At 32.1% G+C, this 27578-nt stretch overlaps 3 protein-coding genes, 1 long non-coding RNA gene and 1 pseudogene across 5 annotated transcripts; 3 read left to right on the top strand and 2 right to left on the bottom strand.

Annotated features, from left to right (window-relative positions):
* Positions 1-1587: 1587 nt before the first annotated feature.
* Positions 1588-7942, bottom strand: LOC108839349 (probable WRKY transcription factor 72). The gene is made up of 4 exons (XM_057002906.1): positions 7789-7942; positions 6930-7490; positions 6704-6817; positions 1588-3344 (listed from the first exon to the last, which is right to left on the bottom strand). Exons 1-4 carry the CDS (start codon positions 7873-7875, stop codon positions 2544-2546), a joined length of 1563 nt encoding a protein of 520 aa, XP_056858886.1. The 5' UTR covers positions 7876-7942; the 3' UTR covers positions 1588-2543.
* On the top strand, positions 3422-5988 carry LOC130507966 (spermidine synthase 1-like; annotated as a pseudogene).
* LOC130507965 (uncharacterized) lies at positions 4222-5988 on the top strand. 2 transcript variants are annotated; one of them, XM_057002908.1, is made up of 3 exons: positions 4222-4387; positions 4902-5239; positions 5663-5988. In XM_057002908.1, exons 1-3 carry the CDS (start codon positions 4350-4352, stop codon positions 5851-5853), a joined length of 567 nt encoding a protein of 188 aa, XP_056858888.1. In that variant the 5' UTR covers positions 4222-4349; the 3' UTR covers positions 5854-5988. The 2 variants fall into 2 exon arrangements, with proteins under 2 accessions (XP_056858888.1, XP_056858887.1); XM_057002907.1 differs by having other exon boundaries at positions 4900-5988.
* Positions 7943-19878: 11936 nt separating the features above from the next.
* LOC108836468 (probable pectate lyase 19) lies at positions 19879-22358 on the bottom strand. The gene is made up of 4 exons (XM_018609624.2): positions 21977-22358; positions 20818-21601; positions 20357-20602; positions 19879-20288 (listed from the first exon to the last, which is right to left on the bottom strand). Exons 1-4 carry the CDS (start codon positions 22165-22167, stop codon positions 20064-20066), a joined length of 1446 nt encoding a protein of 481 aa, XP_018465126.1. The 5' UTR covers positions 22168-22358; the 3' UTR covers positions 19879-20063.
* A 902-nt stretch (positions 22359-23260) lies between these two features.
* On the top strand, positions 23261-24187 carry LOC108822189 (uncharacterized). Its single transcript, XR_008937714.1, has 3 exons — positions 23261-23311; positions 23775-23823; positions 23920-24187. It is a non-coding gene; the product is annotated as an uncharacterized LOC108822189 (long non-coding RNA).
* The last annotated feature ends 3391 nt before the right edge of the window (positions 24188-27578 follow it).

Below are 27578 nucleotides of genomic sequence, written 5' to 3'. Positions count from 1 at the left end.
TTTAGGAAACTCTTTAATTTAAAAAATCATCAAAACTCTTTGGAAATTCACAATCCAATAACACTCCCTTAGTCTTTTTTTTCGAAACACCACATACTTAGATTAGAAAAGAGTTCAGGCTACACTAGCCTGATCATTACACATTTGACTAAATGTGTAGTAACTAAACTAGGGCTGGGCAAAAAGTCCGAACCCGAAAAACCGAACCGAACCCGATCCGAAAAAGTAGCATCGAACCCGAACTGAAATTGATTAAATATCCAAACGGGTTCAAAATTTCGGTATTTAAAGAACCGAAACCGAACCCGATCCGAACCAAAATATTTTGGATACCCGAATGTATCCGAAATAAATCTATATACTTAAATATATCCATTATTTTTATATATAATATATATTAAAATTATTAAAAATATATAAGATACTTTTAAGTTTTCCAGAATACTCAGAAAATATATGCAAATAGTCAAAAGTAAATGTTTAAAACAGCTAAAGTATACTGAAAACACCAAAATAGTTAAATATCTATTGATTTTTTATCCAAATATTCAAAGAAAACCAATTTATATGTTAAATTAAGGTATTTTGACATATATGTTATGAAAATTTATATGTAATATATTATTTTTCTTATAGATTTTGAAAATTTAAAGTATATAATGAATTTTGAAAATTTGAAAACATTTTAAATGGGTTATCCGAACCCAAACCGAACCCGCAAAGATCCGAACCGAACCCGAACCGAAATTTAGAAATATCCGAATGGGGCTGAAATCTTTGACCCCGAAAACCCGAAACCCGAATGGACTGAACCGAAACCCGAATGGGTACCCGAACGCCCAGCCCTAAACTAAACTAACCATTTTGGTCCGGGAAATGGAGAGCGCCACAATTTATAAATCTGACCGTTAGATTTCCTTTCTTGAACTCATATATATAACCCAATAAAGTTTTTTTTGTCAACCCAATAAAGTTATTATTCTATAATAAACTAACAAACATGATAAATTAATTAATTTATCTGATCTCAAATTGATATGATATAAAATATAGGGTTTATTTAGGGAATAACCAAAAAAAAAAATTAGATTTTTAGAGAAAAGAAAGAGAGAGATAGGAAAAAAAAGGAGAGATGGTGGAATTTTAGTTAGATAGTGAATTATGTTTTTTTGTGTTATTGAGCCCAATTTCGCTTAAATATAATATAATTTGATAAAATAAACTTTTAAAAAACATTTTAATATATAATTTTATTAAAATCATAAATTCATAATTACTATCTATAATTTTTATACAACACATACATAGCATTTTGTTACTTATTTTTTCAAAATAAATTATTTCTGTAATCCTATTTTCCAATTTACTGTATTACATATAGAAGCGCATTTGAATTCTATGATATGTATTAAAAACACAAAATAATCTAATAAAAATATATATATCCAATCTATAAAGTATAACCAATATATAATACTGGGAAATGATATATTCCTTTTATTTCTCTAAATATAAAGATATTTTTAAAATATAAATATAAAACTAGTAACTCTATAAATTAATCTATAAAATATAACCAATATATAATATTGGGAAATGATGTATTCCTTTTATTTATCTAAATATAAAGATATTTTAAAAATATAAAAATTAACAATTCTTTAAATTAATAAAATTGTTATAATATCAACATTATTAATTTATAAAGCTTTTACTGTCTTCTTCTTTGCCTTGTCATCATCATCATCATCGGTATCATCATCAGTATCATCATCGGTATGATCATCATCTGTATCAGTATCATCATCGGTATGATCACCCTTCTTCTTATGGTCATGTTGACCTTGACCACCCATGACCTGTTGTCCTCCTTGCACTTTATGTTCACTCTTATGATCAAGTGTGGTAGCTGTCTTACTGCTCTCCTGATGTTGCAGTGTCGACTGTGTCGTTTCCGTGCCGTGCGCAAATGAGAAACTTACCACGACTCCTAATGTAACCAATAGAACCAAACATAACAAAACAGAAACTCTCGCCATGCTGAAGAAGAAAAAACAAGTAATTAAAAGTAATATGAGTGAAGATGGAAGAGAATATCTGGTGAGTACTTATAGGTTTAATGTTTTTGATAAAACAAGACAAAATAGGAAACTCGGACGAACTTGTGATTTGTAGAGAAGTTAGGAGATAAAACCGGATCGTGTTTTAAAGTTTTCGTTTTCAATCACAAATAAACTCACATAAATCTCTTACAGCTTAAGCATGAATCACCAAACTCTAAAAGATAAGTACAACACACCACTTTTACGTTGCATCACATATTATTTTCACGTTTTGGTTACATGTCAAAGAATTCTCATCAAGGCCCATTTTAGGCCCAATAAGGTTGAGTTAACCTATCAGATCCATCCAACAACTTTTCTTCATCAAAATTTAGAAGATATGCACTCCTAAAAGTAAAAACACATGTAAAATCAATTGTAACATTTAATTAACATCTTCTGATACAATACCGTAACACCTAATTTGTCGTTCTGATACAGTTACAAGCTTTTCTCATCCTTGTTGACGAAACTACCCGTAGTAGACGAAGAAGAAGGATGCTTGAACATCGATAATGGAGGAAGTTGCGACGATGGTTGATCCGAAAAGGCACCAGTTTGGTTGTTTGCTATTATGTTAGATGCCAGTAAGCTGCTAAAATAGCCTCCACGTCCTTTGTTATCCTTCGTCGCAGCTATTTGTTGAATGCTATTGCTATTAGGATGCCGTGGGCCAACTATCTGTTGCTCCCCGTTGGATCCAACCATGGATGAGATCGCAGCTCCGACCACTGAATGGAAACTTGGGTCAGAAGTAAGCGCTTTCGTTAGGGTTTTGGTTAAGAACTGGCTATTCTGGACTGTTTTTCCTAGGTTAGACGTCCCAAACTGGACGTTGTTATAAGGATATGGAGTATAAGAAGAACTAGAAGAAAAATTTAAGCTTGTGGATGGGAATCTTTGGAAGGAATTGGAGAGTTTGTTGAAGTTTAAAGAAGGCAATGACGTGGAAGTATAGTGTTGTGGTGTCGTGAGGTCTAGAGTGACGGTGGGATGTAACGGAGAATGAAGAGTGGGTGCATAGAAGGATTTGCTGTTGTTGTTGTTGATGAATCTTGAACTGTCGTAGAGGTTGTTTCCGATCATTTTGGCGGCTGATGAAGAGGAGGAGCCGGAGAGGAGCATGGAGGCGGCGGCTGAAGTAGTAGAGGCCATAGTGGTTGCTGAGAGAGGAAGATGATGGCTATGTGTTCCTTCATAGGTTGTGATTAGTATGGACGTGTCTTCTGCACATCTTTGGACCTATAAGAGCATGATTAACGCGGTAGTTTAGGGAGGCGCTTAATGATTTTGTGATTTTAAAAAAAAAAAAATAATGCCATAAGCTAAGCCACGCTGCTTAATTAAGCGCACCAAAACGCGTTGCTTCGTGGACACGTGTCAGATGAAGCATCCATTTGCTAGTAGAGCTTTGTCTCTTTCTCTCCCTCGACATCTCCGGTTCTTTCCTTCTCTCCCTCTGCGATTCTGTGTTTCTCTCGACATCTCCACTTCACTGCGCATCAAAACAACTCCCCTGCAAAAACCCTAACCCCTCTCTCTCATCTCTCCTCCTCTTCTTCGCCGAGCAGAGCAGCAGCAGCAGCCATGGATGCCAAAGAAGCCTCCGCCACCGATCTGAAGCGCCTGAGAGAAGAGGACGATAACGCCGCCGCCGCTTCCATGGAGACAGAGAACGGAGATCAGACAAAGGAGCTTGCTTGTTTCTCCTCCGTGATTCCCGGATGGTTCTCTGAGATGAGTCCCATTGTGGCCAGGTCCATTCCTCCTCTCCTTGTTTAATCTTTAAAAAAAGAGATTCTTTTTTGATTAAAAGCTGAGATTTTTTTTTATATCTGATGATTGCAGGAGAGGCACACTCTTTGAAGGTTGAGAAGGTTTTGTTTCAAGGAAATGATCACTCATCTTCGTCCATTCATCCAACTCACGGAGAGAGACGAGTGTGATTATCAGGAGATGATCACTCATCTTCCTTTGTGCTCTATCCCTAACCCAAAAAGGTACACTGTCACACGTTCTTACCATTTACGGATCAATAGATATGAAAGGTTTCAATTTGTCAATGTCTCTGTCTCTTGTGTGGTCTCAAATGAATTGATTGTTGTTCTTGTCTGAGTTGAATAGATAGATTAGCTTCTTGTCTCAATTGATTCCTTGATCTATTACTCATTTTTGTTTTTTTCCTGTGTGTTTGTCTGTTGAGTTCCATGGATCAAGGACGCTGAGGAAGGATCGTGAAAGGAGAGGATGACATTTACTAGATGGCATTTACTAGAGCAATACAGGTAAATGTCTTCATTGATGTTTGTAACTAATAGAAGTGATGTTAATACTTTAGTTAGTTGGCATTGATGTTAATACTAGCATTTACTAGAGCAATACTAGTTAATACTTTTGTTAGTTGGCATTGATGTTTGTAACTAATAGAAGTGATGTTGAATTGAGAAAAAGATTGCGCGTGGTTGAGTTAGGTAGTTTAATGAGTTGCTTTGTTTTTGAAAATGAATTGAACCCGTGTTATAAGTAGAATTGATTGTCTCTTTAATGTGTTGAAATGAATTGAATTGTGGATAATAAATGACTTGCTTTATGTTTGATTATGGTTGTGAAAGGTTTATTAATAGAAGTTAGATAGATGTCAACTCGAATGTGTTTGTTGTTAGTTGTTTACAGTCTTTAAAACTCTGCCATTAAAGAAAGGCAAAACGCCTTCCTTCTTTCAATCTTCCATCTTTAAAACTGCTTTCTTCTCTCCATCTCCCATCTTTAAAATTGCTTCCTTCTTTCCATCTCCAAGAGATTTCTCTCCTCATTCACGGTCGACGAATACCTTCGGCTCGCTGAAACTACAAGTCGGTCATGTTTGGAGAATTTTGTGGAAGGAATAATTCAATTGTTCGGCGATGAGTACTTAAGAAGACCAACACCGACTGATCTTCAACGTCTACTTTATATTGGAGAGATACGTGGATTTCCCGGGATGATAGGAAGCATCGACTGTATGCATTGGGAGTGGAAGAATTGTCCCACCAGTTGGAAAGGGCAATATTCTCGAGGTTCGAGTAAACCAACTATCGTTTTAGAGGCGATTGCTTCATATGATCTCTGGATATGGCATGCATTTTTTGGACCTCCAGGTACCTTAAATGATATAAATGTTCTTGATCGTTCACCTGTTTTTGATGATATAATTAACGGTCAAGCTCCGCAAGTCACTTACTCCGTCAATGGAAGAGAGTATCATTTGGCTTATTATCTCACCGATGGTATTTATCCGAAATGGGCAACTTTTATCCAATCTATTCCACTACCACAAAGTCCGCAAGCAGTTTTATTTGCTAAACGTCAAGAAGCTGTCCGAAAAGATGTCGAGCGTGCTTTTGGAGTCTTGCAAGCTCGCTTTGCTATTGTTAAAAATCCAGCACTTTTTTGGGATAAAGTCAAAGTTGGAAAGATTATGAGAGCATGTATCATACTCCATAATATGATAGTAGAAAATGAACGGGATGATATGATAGTAGTAGACGAACAAGATGTATACACTCACTATGATGTTTCAGGGTTCCAACAAGGAGAAGACACCGGAAGTTCAGATGTCGATCTCACGTTTTCTACAGATACCCCTTCAAGGATCGCCGATATGATGCGTATGGAAACTACAATTCGTGATAGTCAAATGCATCAACAACTGAAAGCTGATTTGGTAGAAAATATATGGCGTAGATTTGGACATGATGGAGACAACAACTGATCTCGGGACAAGATTTCAAATTATTCTCGTTTATTTATTAATGTTTGTTTTTATGTTTTTATTTAAATCTATGTTTTAAATGTTATCTTTTAATATGTTTTATATAATAAATAAATAAATTTTATCTTAAATAAATCAATGTTTAATTTTTTTTTTTAAGAACTCATAAATAAGATACTTGCATTGGAGGTTATTAATTAGATGTTGCTTAAGCAAATTGTTTAACACACATTTATTGTTAAAAAAATGATTAAGCACCCCATTAGGGGTGCTATGGTTAATGATGCTCTAACATCCAATAGTTTAAGAAAAATAGTTAGGACTGATTATCTATTTTTATAAATGCATAGGCCCCAATTGCTTTTGTTATAGTATTGATATTTGATAACATAGCGCAGATAAATTTAACTAAGAGCAGGTGCAATGGGGGTCCATAAACCCAATTCTTAGAAAAAAAAATTAAAATATTATGTTTGTTGGTTTTCGTGAGGGATCAGTCTCAAAAAGTCTGTGTGTAAGGATTGATCCATGGTGAATTTGGTTACTGTATCGCGGACCCCACGACACGTTGTGACCCATAGTTAGTTTTTTTTTTTTTTAATTAAACGAAAAAAAAACTAATATATTAATAAAAAAATTTTTTTGAAAGATTCTACAACGGGCTTACCATTGTAGATGCTCTAACATACCCATAGGAATATTCACATTTAAAATATATTAATAACCTATGAATATATATGCCAACTTTCATGCTAGATATGGCTTCAATGTCATTGGTATTGTTCTTTCAAAATTAGAAAATCAAGATTCAAACATAGATTGATTTGATTATTTTTAGATACGTACGTACCTGTTTTCTAACGGGACATCCAGGTGCAACCGTGCAGCGATAATATGCTCGTGGGCATGGATTTCCTTTCGCAATCTTTTGACCATATTTTCTCCACTGACAACCATCATTCATCTACACAACATATAGAAAAACTGATCCTAATCAGTGGTTGCATTTTATATAATAATCAAATTGTTCTACAATTATCAAAGAGAGAAATAAAATGCATAACTTAAAGGCGTACCGTTGGAGTGTCACATCTCGCTCTAACACAAACTCTAGCTTTCTTTACATTATTTTGCTGACCGGCCTCTCCATCAGCATCGCCACCGGAGTCAGGTGGTGCGGGAGAGCTTCTCTTCCCTGTAACTTTACTTGCTTCTTCCGAGCTATTCACGATAGATAAACTCTCGTTTTGTTCACGGTCGTTGCTGTTATTGAATCCTAAGGTTAAACCAGCCTTGGTCAACTCTTCATCAGAGTTGACTACTTTGGTGATCACGTCTGTTTTCTCTTCCTTATTCGAGGTGTTATCACTCGGGGAAGAACTTCTTCTCCTTAGAGAAAGCGACACAAGATCACCTTCTTGATCAGAAGAACTCAAATCTGTCCGAAGATCAACTACGTTTTGATCTTGAGTTGGCTTGTTTGAAGGTTCTTGTTGAAATACATCGAAGAATCTAAGTTTGAGAGATTTGTAGTCACATTCAATTCGTTTGAGCATTCTTTTAAGCTTCTCGTTCTCTTTCTTCACCTCGCTCATCTCGGCCTTGGCAGATTCAAGTTCTTGATGGTCGCCGTCACCCTAAGATCATTGAATTGTTTTTTTTTAAAGGTTAATTCCAATCTAAATAAACTGTTAAAATAATCTATTTGTTGCATGAATCATGGCGACCCATACTAATTTTTAACAAATTATTCAATCCTATATCGAAAATGATCTTTAGATGACTTATGTAATTTTAAAGTTTCCATTAAAATGAATGGTAAATATTTGAGTTTCCATTTTTATTAATTAGGATAAACATAGCAATCCTAAATGATTTCCATGCATATACACATAGAACTTAATTATTTTGCACACAAGGTTGGTATTCGATTACCTTAATAGCTTCATGGATTTGAGCAGATCCAAGATCTTTAACCGTACGAAGAGAATTTGAAGTGGGTAATTTCAGAAGAACATCCATTTTTAGATTTATAAGATCTTTGCTTTCTCCTTCTTATTCTTCTTTGAAATTTGTTTTTCTTTTGGTGTCTTTCTTTTTTCTTCACATACTTAATAAAACCGTTTATTTATAGCCGTCTGTGCAGTTTCTTTGAGGGGATCTAAAGCGTCAACACTTTAACATGTTCATTTTTTCATTCAATTTTTTATTGAATTCCTTGGACTTTCTCCTCCAGTCGTATATGTATTCTTTATCTTAAACTAACTAGCAAAACATAAGTACATTATTTGATAATAATACCACTTCTCCGTCTTTGTCTTTTTGGGTAAAAAAAGAGAGGTGATTTCACCTATTTGTAGAAACTTAAACATTGTAAATATTTTTTTGCAATGTGAATTGAATCTGGGTAATGGTAATTACAGCCGCAACTCTTTCTCCTTTTGAATTAGGTCGATAAAAAAGATTACAACTAGTACAATGAAACTAGATTTTAAAATTTAGTAGACTTTTGTGATAAAACTTCTTTTTGTATGTTTTAACATTACAAAAATGAAATATGAATAAAAATAAGTGAGAGCATATGATTTATAATACAATTTTCTTGCGTTACAAGTGCAAGATTAATAAAAAATGAATAATTTCAAAATGAAAACTTTGATGATTTCACATTATCACTTCCTTTTTAATAATTGAACCAAGTGTAGATAAAAGTCTACATACATCGTGCTTATTTAGTTAGAGTATTATTAAAATGCCCAAATGCAATAAATGAAATTAATATATAAATGTACGGCGTCAAATAGAGATTGTATAATGTGAATGTTTGAAGGGAGATCATGTCCTTGAACTCTTGAAGCTTCATGGAAGAAGACTTCTTCTGTCTCTTCGCCTCACATCACATGAGCATTCGTCAGCTATTTAAATCGTCTAATTATTTGTTTAATAGTGTGTACATTACCCCTTCCCCACACCGAAAACAATGCCATATAATACAAATATGTATAAGGTACATTCATAGACATACCATCATAGTGTACATAAATCATATTTCTTGCTGTTAATCGACATTGTTACATAGTAACATATAATTCTTCGGCTTTTATCTTTTCACGTTCTAGTGGCCGGCAGAGAAAAAGCATTTCATTAATTGTTAGTAAAGTTTTATCTCACTTGGCGTTTCGAACATTTTATTCTGTATTTTCTTCACAAATTTGCAAGTTTTCTATAGCCAGGGAATAATCCAGGTTTTTCAATCCGATTAATCTTCCCAAAACAAATGTAGCTATTGAATAACCCATTTATCAGATTTTCAAATGAGTCTAAAATGTAATTTTATTTTGAATAGTTAAAAAATTTGGTGAATAGATTCACATTTGAAAAGATAATCATTGACCTAGACCGACAAAGTAACTTCTGTTGAAATTTTGATTTCGTATAAGATTAATAATCTTAGCCAAAAACAAGACGTCAACAATAGAAAAAACAAAAAATTTCTACTTTAAATTATAACTCGATCTTTGATCTGTGCAGTAGCATGTATGTTTATTTTTATAAAATAGATGTATAAATTCTTTATAATATAAAAACATAATGGTTGCTAGCGGTGTTTGTTCAATTTGTAAATAATATTTATGATAAATTGACGATTTTAAATTGTGTACTATTGAATATATAACCAATCAAAATAATATGTTATATAACATACTTGTCAATTAATATTTTAAACTATAATAATTATTTTTATGTATTTATTTACAAATTAGAACACCAATTATTATGTATGTATATTAATAAATCTATATTTCCAAAATTAAATTTATTTCTATTTTAGTAAGATAGATAAATATGTATCTAAGTTTTTAATATGCCAAATAAATTTTACTTCTATGTTAATTTTTGAAAATATTAAATTTAAATTTAATTGTTGTATTCTTACAATTCAAATATGTGTGTGTGGATTATATTAATCATCATATTATTTGACATATATTTTATATAACTTTATATATTTTAATAAAAATTATAGTTTATATTTTAATGTGAAATGAAATAATAATATACATGAATATATAACATTTAAAATTTGTAGTCCCATTTTAAATAAATTTGTTTAGTTTTTTAGTTTTATTATAAATTTGGTTAGGAAATAATATAGTTAAAGAATAATCGTAAGTTTAATATGTTTGGTTAAAGAAGAATCTAAAAAAAAATTTATGTTTAATTAATTAAATTTGGTGAGTTTTGATAGAGAAAAATTTAGAAAAATAAATAATTTATGATTAATTAATTAATAATTATTAATTCACTGGTACAATTTGTAATTATTAGGATGAAAAAACTATTTTATTTTTTAAAGATACTTTAATTTTAATAGTATAGAAGTGTAGGATTGAATTTCAACAGCTAAGAGAGAAGATTGATTAACTGATTCGTATCCATGATCTAAAAAATTATGAATTTTAGTTCGAAACATTTTGCATTAAAAAAACAATAATAAACTACGGGAAACAAAGTTTATAGGATAAAAGTTCGGTAAAAAAGGTTTATAATGTCCTTTTTCAAAAAAAAAAGTTTATCGAATATCAATAATTAAAGAAACGAATAAGAGTCAAATCATGCAACATGAATAGAACGGAAGAAATATTAGGCAGTTGATCGTACGGTTGCATATCTATGTAAACCTTGTTCATATGGGTCAAAGGGTGCCCATACCGGTCAATACGCAGGTCACACACGGTAATTAGATGATTTCACAAACATAGATATGTTAATAAACGGGTGAATATAGGAGCCGCTGATGCTTTTGCTTGGTTGGCAACTACAACGGGTGAATATTCGGTTAAATCTGGGTACTATAGTGCTATGGAAATTGCTTCAACAGAGAACACGATAGTCACAGCAGCTCAGAGAATGGAGAGGCAACTTTTAAACAAGGCAATCTGGTCTAGTAAAACATCACCGAAACTGCAACTCTTCTTGTGGAAGATCACCCATGGAGCTCTTTCCCTAGGCGAGAACTTGGCCAAACGGGGTCTCCTTGCGCACGCACTGTGCTGTCACTGTGGAGAAATGGAAACGGCGGAGCACTTGTTCCTGCATTGTGAATATGCACAACGTGTCTGGTCTGGCAACATGTGGAAGCAGGAGTTCAATCCCTTGGATATACCATCTTTTGCGACGGCATTTTTGACTACAGCTCCCTTTGATAATCTCCCACCTCTTGGCGTTAAGGCAACACTCTTCTCTTGGATTTGTTGGGGAATATGGACAGCTAGGAACAATAGGATCTTTGAAAACAGAGTTTTCAGTCCTGAGGATGTTATATCCAAAGCGGTGACTAGCGCACGAGAGTGGAGCTTAGCTCAGCCACAGACTCCAATGCTTCAAACGAGGACTACTATGCAAGTTCCCCTGCACCAACGAACAGACGCAGCTTGGATGGCGACGACGAACAGAGCAGGATGCGGCTGGTGTGTTTTGAACGCCGATGGCACCACTCTCCTACAGGGTTCTCGAGTCTTTGAACACGTCTCCTCGGCGCTCATAGCAGAAACTCTCGCTATACGGTCAGCCCTCTTCCAAGCTTCAGCAGCTGGATTTTCTAAAATCTGTATAAAATCAGATTGTCAGGCACTTATCACTGCCATCTCCTCGAAGTATCACTCGACTGACCTCTACGGAATCATTCGAGACATTGAGGCTCTATCTTCTAGTTTCTTGTGTATTTCTTTTGTTTTCATCTCGCGCAACTTGAACTGTATGGCAAACTCTTTGGCCAAATCGGCTCTGCACTCTTTTAACCCCAACTAGTTTGATTGGGAGTTTTTATAATATTTGGTGTTAAAAAAAAAAAGATATGTTAATAAACGAAGAAATGATCGATTGTGATTCCAACGTTATTATCATATTCGTGTAATTGCATCAAATATCAATTTATAACTGACAATATGTACGAATGTCAAATATCTCACAAAGTTGTCAATTTCATCAGTGACGTAAGCTGCATGGCGTTGAAAAACGCACATGCATAAATTGTTCTATTTTCTTATAAGATATCAATAAATTTTTTAAAGAGGTTATTAAAGTACTGTAGTTCAGTTTCCATTCTTTTAGTATATAATGAAAACAATTAATTTTTACTAACTTTCCTCGTATACAATTATCGGTAATATTTTAAAGGTAAAACATTATTTATATCATTTATATTAATTTGCTAGAGAGTCGGATCCAAGCATAACTTAGTTAAACATATCAAAAGTTTTTAAAAGTTATAAGATATATGTTCCTAAATTATACAAAAATATCAAAAGTTTTTAGTAATATTTAGGACTTTCAAAACATCAGATTAGATGAACGTTCGGATATCCGTTCAAATCAGATAGAATATTTTTGATTTTCGTATATTTATAGAACCCGATCAGATCCTTCCGTATATTGACTAGGCAGCCAGCAAACTGTGGTCATTTCCGTCTCCATGTCTCCAAACCAAACAATTTTTTTTTTAGAAAAGAACCAAACAATTTATTAGTTCTTCAAAATCAATACTATAATGACTTGTATAACTTTATAACTATAAGAAAGCTTTATTTCTTTTTTTGGCTCAAAGAAAGCTTTATTTAATTTGATCAATATTAAATAATTTTATTTCATCAGGCCATGTTGATTCTTTAATAATTAATTTGGTGTTGCTAAAAGTTTCCAACTTTTTTTCTGTTTGGGATCTGAGCGCCTAGCTTTTAACAATTCAAAAAAAACTTAGTAAACATTTTGATAAACTTAGCCTACATCATTCATTTGTTTTTAATATAAACAAAAGACTTTCCTGTTAACTATAAAAAATTTGTTCATTATACACAATCGTGGTCGCAGTGTGGTTATTGTTTAATTCAGTAAGCAGTGAGAATGAGAAATCAAATTCGCACGTCTCACATTAATTAACCCCCTTAACTAAATAAAACTAATTAGCTAGTAACTAAATGGATATTTCAAAGCTAGAATTTTCAATTTTTTTTGTTATTTTCTTGATGCCATTTCGATACCGTGGGAGCAGCCCTTAATTTCCAATTTTGTGCGTAAGATTGCTTCGTTTAAATAACTAATAATTTTTCAATTTCATCTGAAAGACTGGTGATAAATTTAAATATTTTAATGCGGAAAACCGTTGATGGCTTAATCATCCATAATAAGTAGGGGTTGACACGGAGCAGATATCCGATTTTTTAAAGATATCTATGATCCGATCCATCCCGTACAAATAATCGATTTTTGGATCCGATCCGATCTATAATCTTTCGGATATTCGGTATTACGGATAACTGAAAAATCAGTATATTTTACTTGATATCCGATTCGATCTGTCGATCTGGTAAAAAATAAAAAGAAAATTATTTTTTTGAAAAATATTAAAAGAAAAGAAATTTTTTTAATATAAAATAGTAATATTTCATTACAAGTTATTTAAAACTACATATTTTAAAAACTTTAGTGACCATATAATTAATTTAATGGATAAAATAACTAAAAATCTATGTAGAGATAAAAATTAAATATGTATATATACATTATAGGCCAGATCGAATATCCGTTTTTTAAAAATAAGTATTTGTGGTTTGCTCCTTATTTGACGGATATTAAACTTTAATATTTGCTTTGATTCATAAAGTTATGGGTATTCGAATTTTTCAGATCGAATAGAACGAATAACGGATTGAATCAAATTTCACGGATATTTTGTCTACCCCTAATAATAAGACAAGGAAGATTATCAACCTTTTGGTCTTATTTAGACAATAAAGTCTTTGGTCAACTGTACTAATTTTCTAATTTTCGATAAGATTGTTTATTTCAGTTCCAATGTAATTAGTTACTAGATCATGACCCGCCCGGTCGGGCGGGTTTTCATATTTTTTGGAAGCATGAGATATGTTTTTTTTTGTTATGAAAACTTTTTATTTATTTTTTTGTACATTATAAAGTTAATTATTTAAAAAACAATTATTACATAATTACTCGGTGAATTTTATTATATTCTGATGTCTAATATATTATATGTGTCTGATATATAAATAAAAAGTGTTTAGTTTCGTCATTTTTATTATTATTATTATTTTGAAGGTGATCGTGGATGTGTAAAGATGATGTAGAAGATCAGCATTTATAGTTTAGTTTTAGGATAACAATAATGTACCACCGATATATTAACTAAACCAATTAAGTAATTTATAATAAATATCAAATCACAGTATATGGTTACCGAGATATTATGTATAATTGTAATGACTTGGTGAATGTGTTTTCCATAAAATGTTTTCTTTGAAAGTAAAATTCGAGATATCTATATATGTTATTTAAATAATTATATGCATCGAATATATATTACACAAATATTCTCTAAGGCAATTTCCTAATATATCTTATTAGCGAAATCACCCATAATTGTAAATATAGAATTGTGGGTCATTTTGTTAAATAAATTTAATATTTTTTAGTGTTATATATTTTTAGTTTTATAATATTTATATTTATATTTAGATGTCTGGTTAACATTATTATTCAGACCCGTGCATATACACATAATTTCAATTTTATTAAGATATTAAACTAATATAAAACAATTAGTCAAAAATTTGTTAAAATTTTGGTATTTTATATATTTATGTAGACAAAAAAGTATAATGAACATTTACAGTAGACTAATATAATAAAATTTGGTTTTATTTTATTTTGTTTTTTTTAATAATAATTCTAATTAAAATTATTTTATAATAAAATTATAATCATATGACTATTTATAATAGATAAAATGATACTTCTCTTTTAATAGAGAAGATATATTCTCAAAGAAATGTTTATATGTATTCTTAAGGTTTGGTGGTATTAAATTCAATTTTAATAATATTACACATTACGTAATATAGAGGTAAATAGAATCTGTACATATATTTGTACATAATATGTTATGTAGAACTCGAGGATAATTTTAAAAAATAATCGTATGCAACTATGCACTAACTTAAATAAAGAAAAGATGGAGTTGCTTATCCTATGATTATAAACATGAATATATTTCAAATCTTTTAATTAGCGTTGGACCATTTATTTCTTAAACCAACAAAATAAAAGAAAGAGTCTCAGTCTATTAATGAATTCACGTGGATATCATATACCTATATAAGAAAGTGTGCATTTAATTTAAAATCTTACAAAATAATAGTTAGGTCCATTACAATGTTTCTATTTTAATAAGATAGATGTTCATGTGGTCGCACTGTTAAATAATTTTATAAATACAACAGTTCAATAAATTTGTAAGGAAGAGAAAGAAAGTATTTGATTTTTTTGTTCAGAAGATGAATAAATGAAAGGGTTAATTAACATGCCTCTGCGACTCTAAAGACACAGATCAGAGTCTTGACACGAGCTTTTTTAACAAAATTATACACTCTAAAAAGTACTCCCTCTTGTTTCGAATTATTTTACGTTTTAGAAGAATTTTTTTGTTTCAAAATAAGTGTCATTTTTGATTTTCAATGCAAAATTTATTAACAATATTCTCTATTTTATTATTCTATTGGTTAATATATGGTTAGATGTATTGGTAACAGTGTTTTTATTTTTGAAATATGTAAAACTAAATGTTTTTTAATCTGTGTGCATAAAGTTAGAATGACAAGTAATATGAAACGGAGAGAGTAATAAATTATATCCCAACATTTTCACATAACAAGATATAACCTGAAGGTCCTGAACTGAAACATCATTCTTGATTTTATTACTTTGATGTAATCCAAATAATATCTATAATATACAATTTCATTTCATTACTGGTGTTTTTGTATGTCACTGCCAGAAGTAATTAAAATATCTGAACTAATAAAACTAATAACGATTGTGTTATTAGTTTGATTAAAAACACCAAAAATAACCTTTAAGTCATATAATTGATTACTCAAAAGTGACATCATATTCTATATTATATGTTGTGATTTCAAACATGAGAATGAGTTTTGGTTACAAAAAAATATAATCATGAAATCATTTTAAATAATAATGTATACAAAATAATAATAATTAGAATACCATCAATATTTTCAGTCTAAAAGAATTCATGGGTAAATCCTAATCTGTCAGGAAATGCTATATACAATCAGCTTTAAAATATTTTTTGTTGATATAAAATGTCTGAATGACAACATGCAAAACAATTGTGGTGCAGTACTAATAAAAAAAAATATAAATACTTATAGAAATTTTTATTACAATTAATTGACGTGTTTGTAATTTTTTTTTTAAACTGATGCAGTTATAGGGGCTGTTTGTTTCACCATTTGTCATTTCCATTCAGATGATTCATTTATATGATCAATCTAGATGATCATTCAGATTTTTGTACATGTTTGTTTGTTCATCCAGATATCTCATCTAGATGAATCATCTAAATGAATCATATGTTTATTTCTTTATTTTCATTTTCATTCAAATGAGTTTAGTATTACCAAAATACTCTTGTGTTAGTTTAATCATATGATGGATATTATTTTTAACTATATTACATTTAATTATTTAGTTTAATATATTTACATTAGAATTATTTCAAAAATTAAAAAAAAAATTTTGTGGTTTAGGCGGGAAAACTAGATTTTTCAGTTTTAGCGAACAAACATATTTTTTGGTTTTGGTGTGAAAATACAAATTTTTGATTTTGGCGGGAAATACGTTTTTGCGGTAACGATTTTTTCAGTTTGGCGGGAAAAAGAGATTTTTTAGGTTTTGGTGGAAAAATAAGATTTTGCGGTTTTGGCAGGAAAACATATTTTGTAGTTTTGGCAGAAAAGCACATTTTGTAGTTTTGGCGGGAAAACACATTTTTGCGGTTTTCGCGGGAAAACAAGACTTTTCGGTTTTTGAAAAAAAAAGGAGATTTTCGGTTTTAACGGGAAAACACGTTTATGCGGTTTTGACGGGAAAATGAGATTTTTTCGTTCTTGCCGGGACAACGCGCTTTTGCTGTTTTTGCGGGAAAACGAGATTTTTCAATTTTGGCGAGAAAATGAGATTTTTTGGTTTTGACGAAAAAATGAGATTTTGTGGTTTTGGTGGGAAACACGTTTTTGCGGTTTTGGCGGGAAAACAAGATTTTCGGTTTTGGCGGGAAAATGCATTTTTGCGGTTTTGGCGGGAAAACATGTTTTTGCAGTTTTGGCGGGAAAATTAGATTTTTTGGTTTTTGCGAGAAAACCCGTTTTTTGCTGTTTTGACGGAAAAATGAGATTTTGCGGTTTTCGCTGGAAAATGATTTTTTTCGATTTTGGCGGGAAACGCGTTTTGTGGTTTTGGCGGCAAACGCGTTTTTTTTTTGGGAAAATAAGATTTTTTGGTTTTGGCGGGAAAACGCATTTTTTGCGGTCTCACTGTAAAATAAGATTTTTTTTTATTTTAGCAGGAACGCGTTTTTGTGGTTTTGACGGGAAAATGCATTTTTGCGGGAAAATAAATTTTTTTCGATTTTGGTTGGAAAACGTATTTTGCCGTTTTGGCGGGAAACACGTTTTTACGAGGAAACGAGATATTCAGTTTTGGCGGGAAAACAAAATTTTTTCGGTTTTGGCGGAAAAAATGATTTTGTGCTTTTGTCAATTTTTACGTGGGACAAAATGATATTATGTTTAAGTTTATAATTTGTGAATTACATTAGGGACATAATAGATATTATACCATTTTGAATGAACCATTTCTATTCAAATGACTCAAATTAGTTCATTTGAATGAACTTCAAAATTGAACCTAGACTTCCAAAAGTCATCCGAATAATCCATCTGAATGAGTTGCACTTTTAGTGTCTAAACAAACAAAATTCTCATCTTCATCCAAATGGCTCTATCTGGATACAGAAACAAACATGCCCAAATAGTACTAACTGCGTTATCCGAAAGCATGACTGGATGGCCAAAAAAAATCAAATTTAAGATGGAAGCTCAGACTTGAACCCAAGACGGTTTGTAAACATTCGAAGCCAAGATGTTTTATATGCTAACGAAGAGTTCGTATATTTGAGATGGCCATCAACTGAAAATGCTAACTAAGAGTTCGTATATTTGAGATGGCCATCAACAGAAAATACAACTATAACAAATAATATCTAAAGGCCATCAACTCGCGGATAGATTTTACTACTGACATGAGGTCAATGGTTTGGATTTAGACATTGACATTAAACAATTAAAGAAAGATTGATAAGTTTGGAGACAACTTGGAGATTCTCTATTGAAAGTTAAGTCAATGGTTTGAGATTGGTCATTGAATGAAAGATTAGTTTTATCATTGATGTGTTTAGGCTCCCATCTCTATGCATTATCCAAGATATTTTAGAATTCAAATTTGATCGTAATCTTTTTACTCGCACAAAATATTAATTAAGGGGCTGGCTGGTTTTCCTGCTATCACCCGCAAACGTAACTTTTGCGGTTCATAGCAGTTGTTGGCATTTCGAAACAATCACAGAAAACGTTATAAATCGCTTCAAACCGCTCCGAACTTCTTAAAATCAAAAGCTGGTTCCAGCTAGCGTTTGCGGTTGCGGGCGGTTGCAGAAGGATAATTTTTTTTTAAAAACATAATAAATAAAAATAATACTAAAAATATCCAATAAAAATTTTAAATTGAAATAATAGAAATTGTAAAATATATTCATATTATATTTCAATTTATATTATAAAATTTTAAAACCAAAACATTTTCTATAAATTTTTAAAATTTAATAATATGATATGATAAATATAAATTTTATATTTATCATATCATTATGATTTTTAATATTTTTATAATCACATAAAATGTAAATATTGTTAAATTATTATTTAACAGATGTTGCGTTTGGTAGTTTACCAGTCATAAGAGTCCCGCAAACGCAATAATTTCTAATAGTTGTACCAGTCGTATAAATCTCTAAAAACGTTTAAAACCGCAACCACCCGCACCCACAAACTCCCGCAACCGCAACCGCTGCGGTTACACCAGTCAGACCCTAAGTTGAAGGAGTACATGGGACATGTATAGGTAGTACCACTACTTATTCTTCTCCGTGGATATTTGAGCGTATCGACCGGTTGAAATTCAATGTGTATACCAACTATACGGTTATTTGACTATTAAATAAACAACTAATTTGTAATTTCAAAGTCACCCGAGCATCTTGTGGTATATGTCGAAGTAGTTATTGTCCTTACTAGAGCATACATTCCAAACCGAAAAACTCAATGTAACGATCGTTAAAGTATTAGTTAAACTTGATCAGAGTGCAAAGATATAAAATTTTAAACTAAAGATCTATGTTTTTCTGTTTGCCTTTCCTTTTTATGTACAAAGAAGAATTTAAACCTTTTAAGAAAACAGATTCAAAATCTGTAAAGTGAAGTGGACAAAAAGCTCTCAGTCCTCAACCTTTGGGCCTCCATATATCGCTACAACTACGTTAAGATCCTCTGGTTGGTTTATAGAATAACATACATTCAGCCATTTCATATTCCACGCCAGCGGGATATAGAGTCTTGTTTTCCTATAGGGACCAATCCCAAATTGTTGAAAACAAGTAGGATGGCCTGAGATACCTATAATAGTTTTGAGGGGACATGAACCAGTACACATTAGAATAACTAATTAATCCCCATCTAGCTAACTAGAGACTGATTGCTAGATAGTAATGACAAAAACTAAATCCAAAACAATAACAAAAAAAGGTTTCGCAGGTTAGAAGTTTTCTTGGGATGAAAGTAAGCTTACTTGGAGCATTATATAGTTGCTACTTGCTTGCTAGATTTTGTCGGTTTAAATCCGGTTAATCTAAACCGGTTATTCAACTTTTGTAATATACTCCACTCACGAAATTGCTGATTCATCAGACATCAAAAATGGCTTATAATATTTTTGTAAATACTTTTCACATTTCACCAACAAAAGTCGGTATAAACAAATATTTATCACATTTTCGCTCAAAACGAATGTGCTAATGTACAAAAAGAGGAGACACCACACAATACGCAACACCTAGTCACAGGAATCAGCTATTTTACACAAAATAACCTTTACAAACTAAAACGGTTGTCATACTCACCCTCTTAATTCTTTATTTCCTGAACTAGTTAGAAGCAAAAAAATCTAAATGTTGAAAAGATTGTCTTTAATTAAGACATCGTAACAAAAAGAGGAAAGTTCTAACAGCGTTTTCCGACTTTGCAATCAAGTGCTCCCGCGTATTTGGTCAGCATAGAAACCGCTATTCCATGTTTCGGTTTAATCATTTGTTTTCTCGTGTGGACATATTTAAAATGAGGATTCCCAGATTGTCTAAAATAAGCTCCGTTCATGAACATATCTTTGTCTGATCTCCAATTCCAATGTTTCCACTCATTTTCCGGAGCATAATCTCTCTTAGTCACCTACACGTAACAATTTTTTTTATATAAGTTTCAATGTTACATTTGTTTTTTGTTGTTTTTAAAGTTACCTCTCGGTAATGAGGTTTGTGTGGAGGAGCTATGAATCGGTTTCCATGGCTGAGTATCGTGGGAGCTTGACTACCTCCAATAGCGTAAAGCTCCCAATGAGTGTAGTCATTGTTCACAACATGAACAAACCCCCACCGGATCCTTGGCATCCTCTGCACAAGTCCCTTACCAAAATGGTTATAAGCCACTGTGACTTGCATCTTCTTGTCTCCTTGATTGTCGTTTTGTGCACCAAGCAACATCACCTGCACAAACAGACATCCCCCAGAAATAAGATTAGTATATAGATCAACAGATGGTTGTTGTCTAGTATATACCTAATATTAATATATATTAGGGATAGATGTTCCACATCAAAAATTGGAAAATAAGTAATAGACCAATTCATTTATCACCAGTTAGTTTGAAACTTAGAGTCCATCTAACCTAATAACCAAGTTATATAGATATGAATGCTCACGTCATTGTGGTGAGTGAAGTGAGAGTTGGAGATTGTAATGGCAGTAGATCCAACAATGGCATCAATGAGTCCATCTTGACATTTAGACATGGAAATATGGTCAAGCCATATCTGAGACGAACCATATATAGATATACCGTCACCATCGGCTTTCGTTCTCATTCCGAAATGGTTTACTGAGTCTCGGATCATACCACCGTTACTCTGGCAAATGTGGTGAATATGCAATCCATGGATAATGACATGTCTCACAAACTGCATCGTGATCCCTGCGCCATGCGCGATATGGACATCAGCTCCTCGCGCATCGATCGTCTTGAAGCTACAAATCATAAGCTCTTGGCTTAAACGAATGTGCATATCGTTCTTGAAAATGATCCAAAGAGGTTCTTTCTGAATCACGGCGTGACGTAATGTCCCGGGTCTAGGGTTCACCATGTCGTCGTCGAGGTTGCTTGTAACCACGTAGATGCGTCCACGCTTTCCACCTATTGTGCTGTGTCCGAACCCGCGGACACATTTGACAAGATTCTTACGACGCCTAGCCCAATTCGAGCGGCAACGCCAGCATTTATCTATCGGGTTACTTGCGGTACACGGCCCCTTGAGCTTACTCCATTTTCCTTTTCTTTTTCCCTTACCTTTACCTTTACCTTTATTTTTACCTCTTAAGATCCGCCTCGTGCTGTTCATCTCGTCTCCGACCATTTCAATGACATCATCTTCCACCTCTTCAGGCTCCACGTCGCTATCTTCCTCGGTCTCCGTTACATCAGTAGAGTTGCTATACACCCAAACCAAAACAAGAATCCAACATTAGTTATTAATGAAAAAAAAAACTTAGGATAGCACCAAACCAAGATTTTGTCACAAAAATAGTATCAAAAAAAAGAAAATGACTAAAATAATTTTTTATTGAAAGGTAAATATGCATTTATAACCTTGGGTTAATTAATCTAAAAATTAAAATTTAGAGTTAAAGGGCGTGACTTTAAAATATGTTCAAATTTTTAAAAATAAAAAATGTTATTTTGGTCATTTTTAGTACTATTTTTGTGACAAAAATTTGTGACAAAAATTTAAAAATTGTTATTTTAGAGAATTGCTCTTAGTTAATTTATGTTTATGGTTCAAACTTATAGATGTAAACTTGACTTACTCGTAATGACGTTCGTGAAAGTGATCAACGACTTCGTAAGGATCAGAATGATAAGATTGAAGGGTGAATTCTCGGGCTTCGTCGGCTCGTTTCGACCAATATTCGTCCAACTCAGAAAAGTTTGCTCGTATGGTCGGAATCATCAGGCCGGCGATATAAAACATAAACATCAACTTTAACAGCCTAGCCATCTCCAACTTTGTAAATGTTTGCGTGGTCTATTTTCTCTCTAAAACAGCTTGTATATTATTTTCAAAAAAAAAAACAGCTTGTATATTAAATATAATTTTTCCCCTTGTTATCTTAAGGGGTTAAAATTTAAATGGAGAATTACCAAGCTTTCAACATGAATTTAGGTCGTTTGTCTAATATTTGGTTATTTATTTGCTTTGGGAGTCGAAAGCCTTTTTAGATGATGGTTCCTACTGCGCATTTAAAGAAACGTGAATGATTGGTGTTTAAAATAAACTTGGTTATGAAGCAATCTTCAATTTAGGAAGTTGCCGCTAAGGATGGAGAGCCGTCATTGTTTATTTGTGGAGACTTTCTATGTTTTTTTAAATTTTAAATTATTATTTTTAGCTCTCAATTTATTTTCTTTCTTTAGGTTTTATATGGGACAAAAATAGGAATGAAGAATTTTGAGTGATAACGTATTATTTTGAATGTTGAAAAAAAACGTATTATTTTGAATTTTAAAAATTTTATAGCCTTAAATTTCTTTGTTCATGTCACTCAAAAAAAAAAAAAAATCTTTGTTCACGAAGGTCAATGATTTTATATCTATTGTTTTTTAGTATTTCCTTCTAACAGATAATAATTAGAAAACTAAGAATTGTATATCTTTTTTGTGTTGTGAAGCTTTGATATGGTTAGTAACGTTTTATCCTTTTGACAAAGGTCCTATTCGTTTGTAGGTCACTAGCGTCAGCGACCAGTTCCAGCGTCTAAACGTTGTTCGTTTGGTGGTCGCTGGTTCTGCGTCGGCGTTCAAAAATTTCGATCGCCGGAAATTTCAGCGTTGAGATAGAGACCAGCGATAAATAAAAATAAAATAGTGTAAAAAGACAAAAATATCTTCGGTTTATTTTCAAAATCACAAAGTCATACCCTTAACTCTAAAACTCTCTTGCCCCTCTCAGCTCTCTCACACCTCCTCTCTCACGATCTCTCTTCACCATCTCTCTCTCTCTCTCTCTCTCTCTCTCTCTCTCTCTCTACGATCTCTCTTCACCATCTCTCACGGCCTCCTCTCTCACGATCTCTCTTCACCATCTCTCTCTCTCTCTCTTCACCATCTCTCACGATCTCTCTCTGATTCTGATTCGGACACAGGTATGATCTCGACCTTCACTTGAGATATTTAGGAGGGTTTATAGCTTGTACTGAAATCAGTGAGATGGGCATGTTTCAAAACGTAGTCTTAGTGAGATGGACATAGTTCTGGGTTTTGATCAGTGAGATGGGTTTTCGATATCAATTATTATAAGTTTTTGATCTTGTCTTAATTCATTACTTCATTCACATATCAGATTAATATTGCTTTGGTTGAAACAAGTAGATTAATGGCATTTTGCTATCTGATTCTAAAGAACCTGGTTGGCATGTGGGTTAGTTCTTTCACGTAGCTTAAGAATTTTTTTTTTTTGAACATGCTTAAGAGTTATTTTTTTTTTGAACATGCTTAAGAGTTATGTTTCAGTTTTGCTTTCTTAATGTCACAGCTAATACATGTATATTCTCGCTGACTTTGAATTAAACAGAGTAATTATTAACTTGCATTTGTTTCACTTCTCAGGTTTCAACATAAATCACAACTATACAAGGCAAGAAGAATGGCTGATGACGTAAGTGTTTTATGCAGTTCTAGTTTCATAGATATTTTGTGATTGTTTTTTCTGTTAGTTTAGCTTGTTTGTCTATTGATGAGACTTGTTATTTAGAAATGGACCGATGAAGAAGTTAGGCATTTCTTTGCTCTATATGCTGATGAGAAAAAGAAAGGGAACAAACCAAGGAGTGGCATAAATCTAGCTGGAAGAGAGTTCATCGTAAATAAGTTTGAAGAGAAATTTGGTAAGAGATGGATATGGGACAGGTTTAAGAACAAGGTTGATATTAGTAGAAAAGCATATGTCAAGTTCAAGAAGCTTACCCACAACAGAACCGGACTTGTATATGATGCTTTGGGAAGGTTGGCGATGTCGGAAGCTTGGTATTGACTTACTGTGCAAGGAATGAGCCCTTTTTTCCACATCCGCCAAATGGAAAGTATTATGTGGTTGATGCTGGATATCCTACAAGAACAGGATATCTTGGTCCGTATCGTAGAGTTCGGTATCATCTTGATCAGTTCAACAGAGGAGGACCACCAACGAACACTCGAGAAGTGTTCAACCGGAGACATTCAAGCTTACGATCAGTGATTGAGCGGACATTTGGAGTGTGGAAAGCAAAATAGAGAATTCTTGACCGTGGACATCCTAAATATGGTTTGATCAAATGGATGAAGCTAGTGACGGCAACAATGGCTCTACACAACTTCATACGTGATTCACATCGAGAAGATAATGATTTTGTGCATTGGCAGGGAAGAGAAGAATATCATGCTCATGGTGATAATGAAATTGAAGATGATGAAGAAGAAGAAGAAGAAGAAGATGGTGATGGTTATGATGGACATATTCCATATAATTCGACTGGTGACAGAGCCATGGAAAATTTACGTGATCATATTACTAGTGAGTTGAGTAGAGGATATCGATTACCTTATTAGTTTATTTGATTTGAGTTTATTATTAGTCTTAAAACATTTGACTTTTGTTTTTAAATATTTATTTATGTTTTGTTTATTGATATAGTTTTTATATTACAAGATATGAATAAGTTAAAAATAATTCTTAAAATCATATTTTTGTAAAAATAATCGACTTAATAAGCTAAATATAATTATTTGGTCGCCAGCGACATTGAAACGAACAATGTATCGACAACCGCTGCGTTCAACTTCGCGACTTACAAACGAACAACGGAGCAACAACCGCTGCGATCAGTCGCGCGACCTTCAAACGAACAACATACAGCGACATCAAGTCGCTGGTCGCTGACGCTGGTCGTTGACTCTGGTCGCTGACGCTAGCGACCTACAAACGAACATGGCCAAAGTTCACTGAAACAACAAAAAAAACGAGACTATTATATAGTATATTTTTTAACGGAATTATATTTGATTTAAAATTGGTAATACATACACACGGATATATTGTTGATTGGTACAGAAAAGTAATAAAAAGCTTCAGATATAATTTAGAATATCTTTACTTCAAATAAAAAATTTGAATATGAAAAGTTATAAAATATGATAGAGGTAATGTAATGGCTCACTGGAGCTTTATTTAGTGAAAAAATGTTAAAATGGAAATATTAATGTAAGAACAAAGATTAATTTAGGAAGTTAGGAACACCATGATGAACGTTATTTAATTGATATCGTAAAATGGGATAGAAGAATTGTTGGACAAGGTGGCAATTCATTAAGTTACCGTACATGATTGATGTTCATAACACACACTTAGATGAATATTTACTTGCTAATTAAGAACCCTCATTAAATATTGGACTTTTGGATTTGTTATATGCATAATATTGGCTTCTTGTGGATGTTTTAATAAACAGGTCTGTTCATGGCATCACAAAGTATCTTAGCATGTGGAACAAAAATGGCGATTATAACAATGGTCCTCAAGTTCATATTTAACCTGCTCTTATGATTGCTTCTGCATTTTGTATCAGATTACAAGGCACTATTTTCAGAGTCGCAACTCGCAATATTACAGGCAAGCAGTTTGAAGTGTTAATAATGCATCAGTTAAAGCCTATTACTATTAACTAGATTTTGATCTGCGCTTTTGAAGCGCGAGATATTTTAACATGAAAAATTTTACTAATAATTTAAAAAATATTTTGGTAATTTTGTAAAGAGTGTGTATTTAAAATATTTTTGTATTTAAATCAGTATTTTAAAATTCAACCCGATTATGATTATACTGGTTAATCCGGAGATCTGACAATTCAATTTAGGTTTTTAAAATATTCATATTAGAAAATCACTAAAACCCGAGACTAACCAATTGAATTGATGGATGACCGATATGCAATCTAATTGGATTTAAATTGTAATAGTTTCATAATTTGTAATCTTATAATCAAAATTTTAAAGTTATAATCGAAATTTTAAAGTTTACTATTTTGCAATTTATGAAATTGTGACGTTTCTACAAAATTTTAAAGAGAAAATGATAGATATAAAATAATTAAGATTAATTATTATATTATTGATAGTAGTATAAAAATATATTGTTTGGAAACATTGATAGTAATATAAAGAAATAAGTATATTGTTTGGAAACATGAATAGTAGTATAAAGAAATGAACATTAGTGATTTAATGTATGTTTAACTATAAAGTATAAATGTGTATTTAATTTAAAAACTTACAAAATAAATGTTAGGTCCAACAGAATATTTCTGTTTTAATAAGATAGATTTATTTAAATGAATTGTTGTTTGATTTTTAATTATATTTCTGATATTTAATTTTATGGTTTTGCTTTTGCAGGGTGATGTTTGGAATGCTGTTTTTCTTACCAATAACTTTGGCATATTATTTTGTACTGGACCTATGAATATGACATGCATGTTAGCTTTTATTTTGGTAGACATATTGAATTTCACATCACATTTTAGTCATGGGATTTTTTGAAATGTTGATTGATAAAGGCTTATAACCTATGTGAACCAATATTCTAGTTATTTGCACATTTTCAAATCATTCCCCCCTGATATTAAATCTAAATTTTCGAAATAATCTACTTAAGCTAATGTATAAGAGTAAACTACGTATATCTATAAGAACATCATTTAAAGAAAAATCAACAGCGCAGTGATAAATATGAAGAGTAATGTCTAAACAAAAAGTGTTATTGGTTTAAGATTTTAAAATAGTTTTGATTATTTTAGAAAATAAATAGTTTAATAGATTTAAAAAGAATTTCTAGATTCTTAAAAAATTTGTCAAAGAATCTTGTAGATTATAACAGATTATTTAGCTATAAATAAATAATTATAAACTTTGGTAGAGTTTATCTCTAAAGTATTGAATAATATTATGTTTGTTGCATTAGTTATTATCGGTTATTTTGCCGACTATTCAATTTCTAATAATTATCTCCAAGTCAAAGACGAGTTATAATCATTAGCTTTGCTAGAACTTTTGTCTCTGCAGGTATTATTCATTTCTAACTTTTGCACGTATAACATGCATGCTTCGTTTGATTGCATCTTTTTCATATTTTGCTTTGCGTTTCTTTTCTTATCTATATTGATTTTGAATTATGTGATATATTACTATAACTGGGAGATTCACAGAAAAGTAAAGAAAAAGGTACGTATAGTCAATGAAGACAAGAGGAAACAAAACTCTTGGTCGAGGTGTGGGATGAGTATCTAAAGGTAGGTATTTGATTACATAAATTTATGAAAGCTTTCAAACATATTATAACTGAAAACAATTTTTATTTATCCACAGAAACATCCCACACAT

Source organism: Raphanus sativus, chromosome 2 (assembly GCF_000801105.2).
Source record: "Raphanus sativus cultivar WK10039 chromosome 2, ASM80110v3, whole genome shotgun sequence".
NCBI lineage: Eukaryota > Viridiplantae > Streptophyta > Magnoliopsida > Brassicales > Brassicaceae > Raphanus > Raphanus sativus.
Note: the sequence above shows the minus strand (reverse complement) of the source record. Positions and strands in the feature narration are given on the sequence as shown.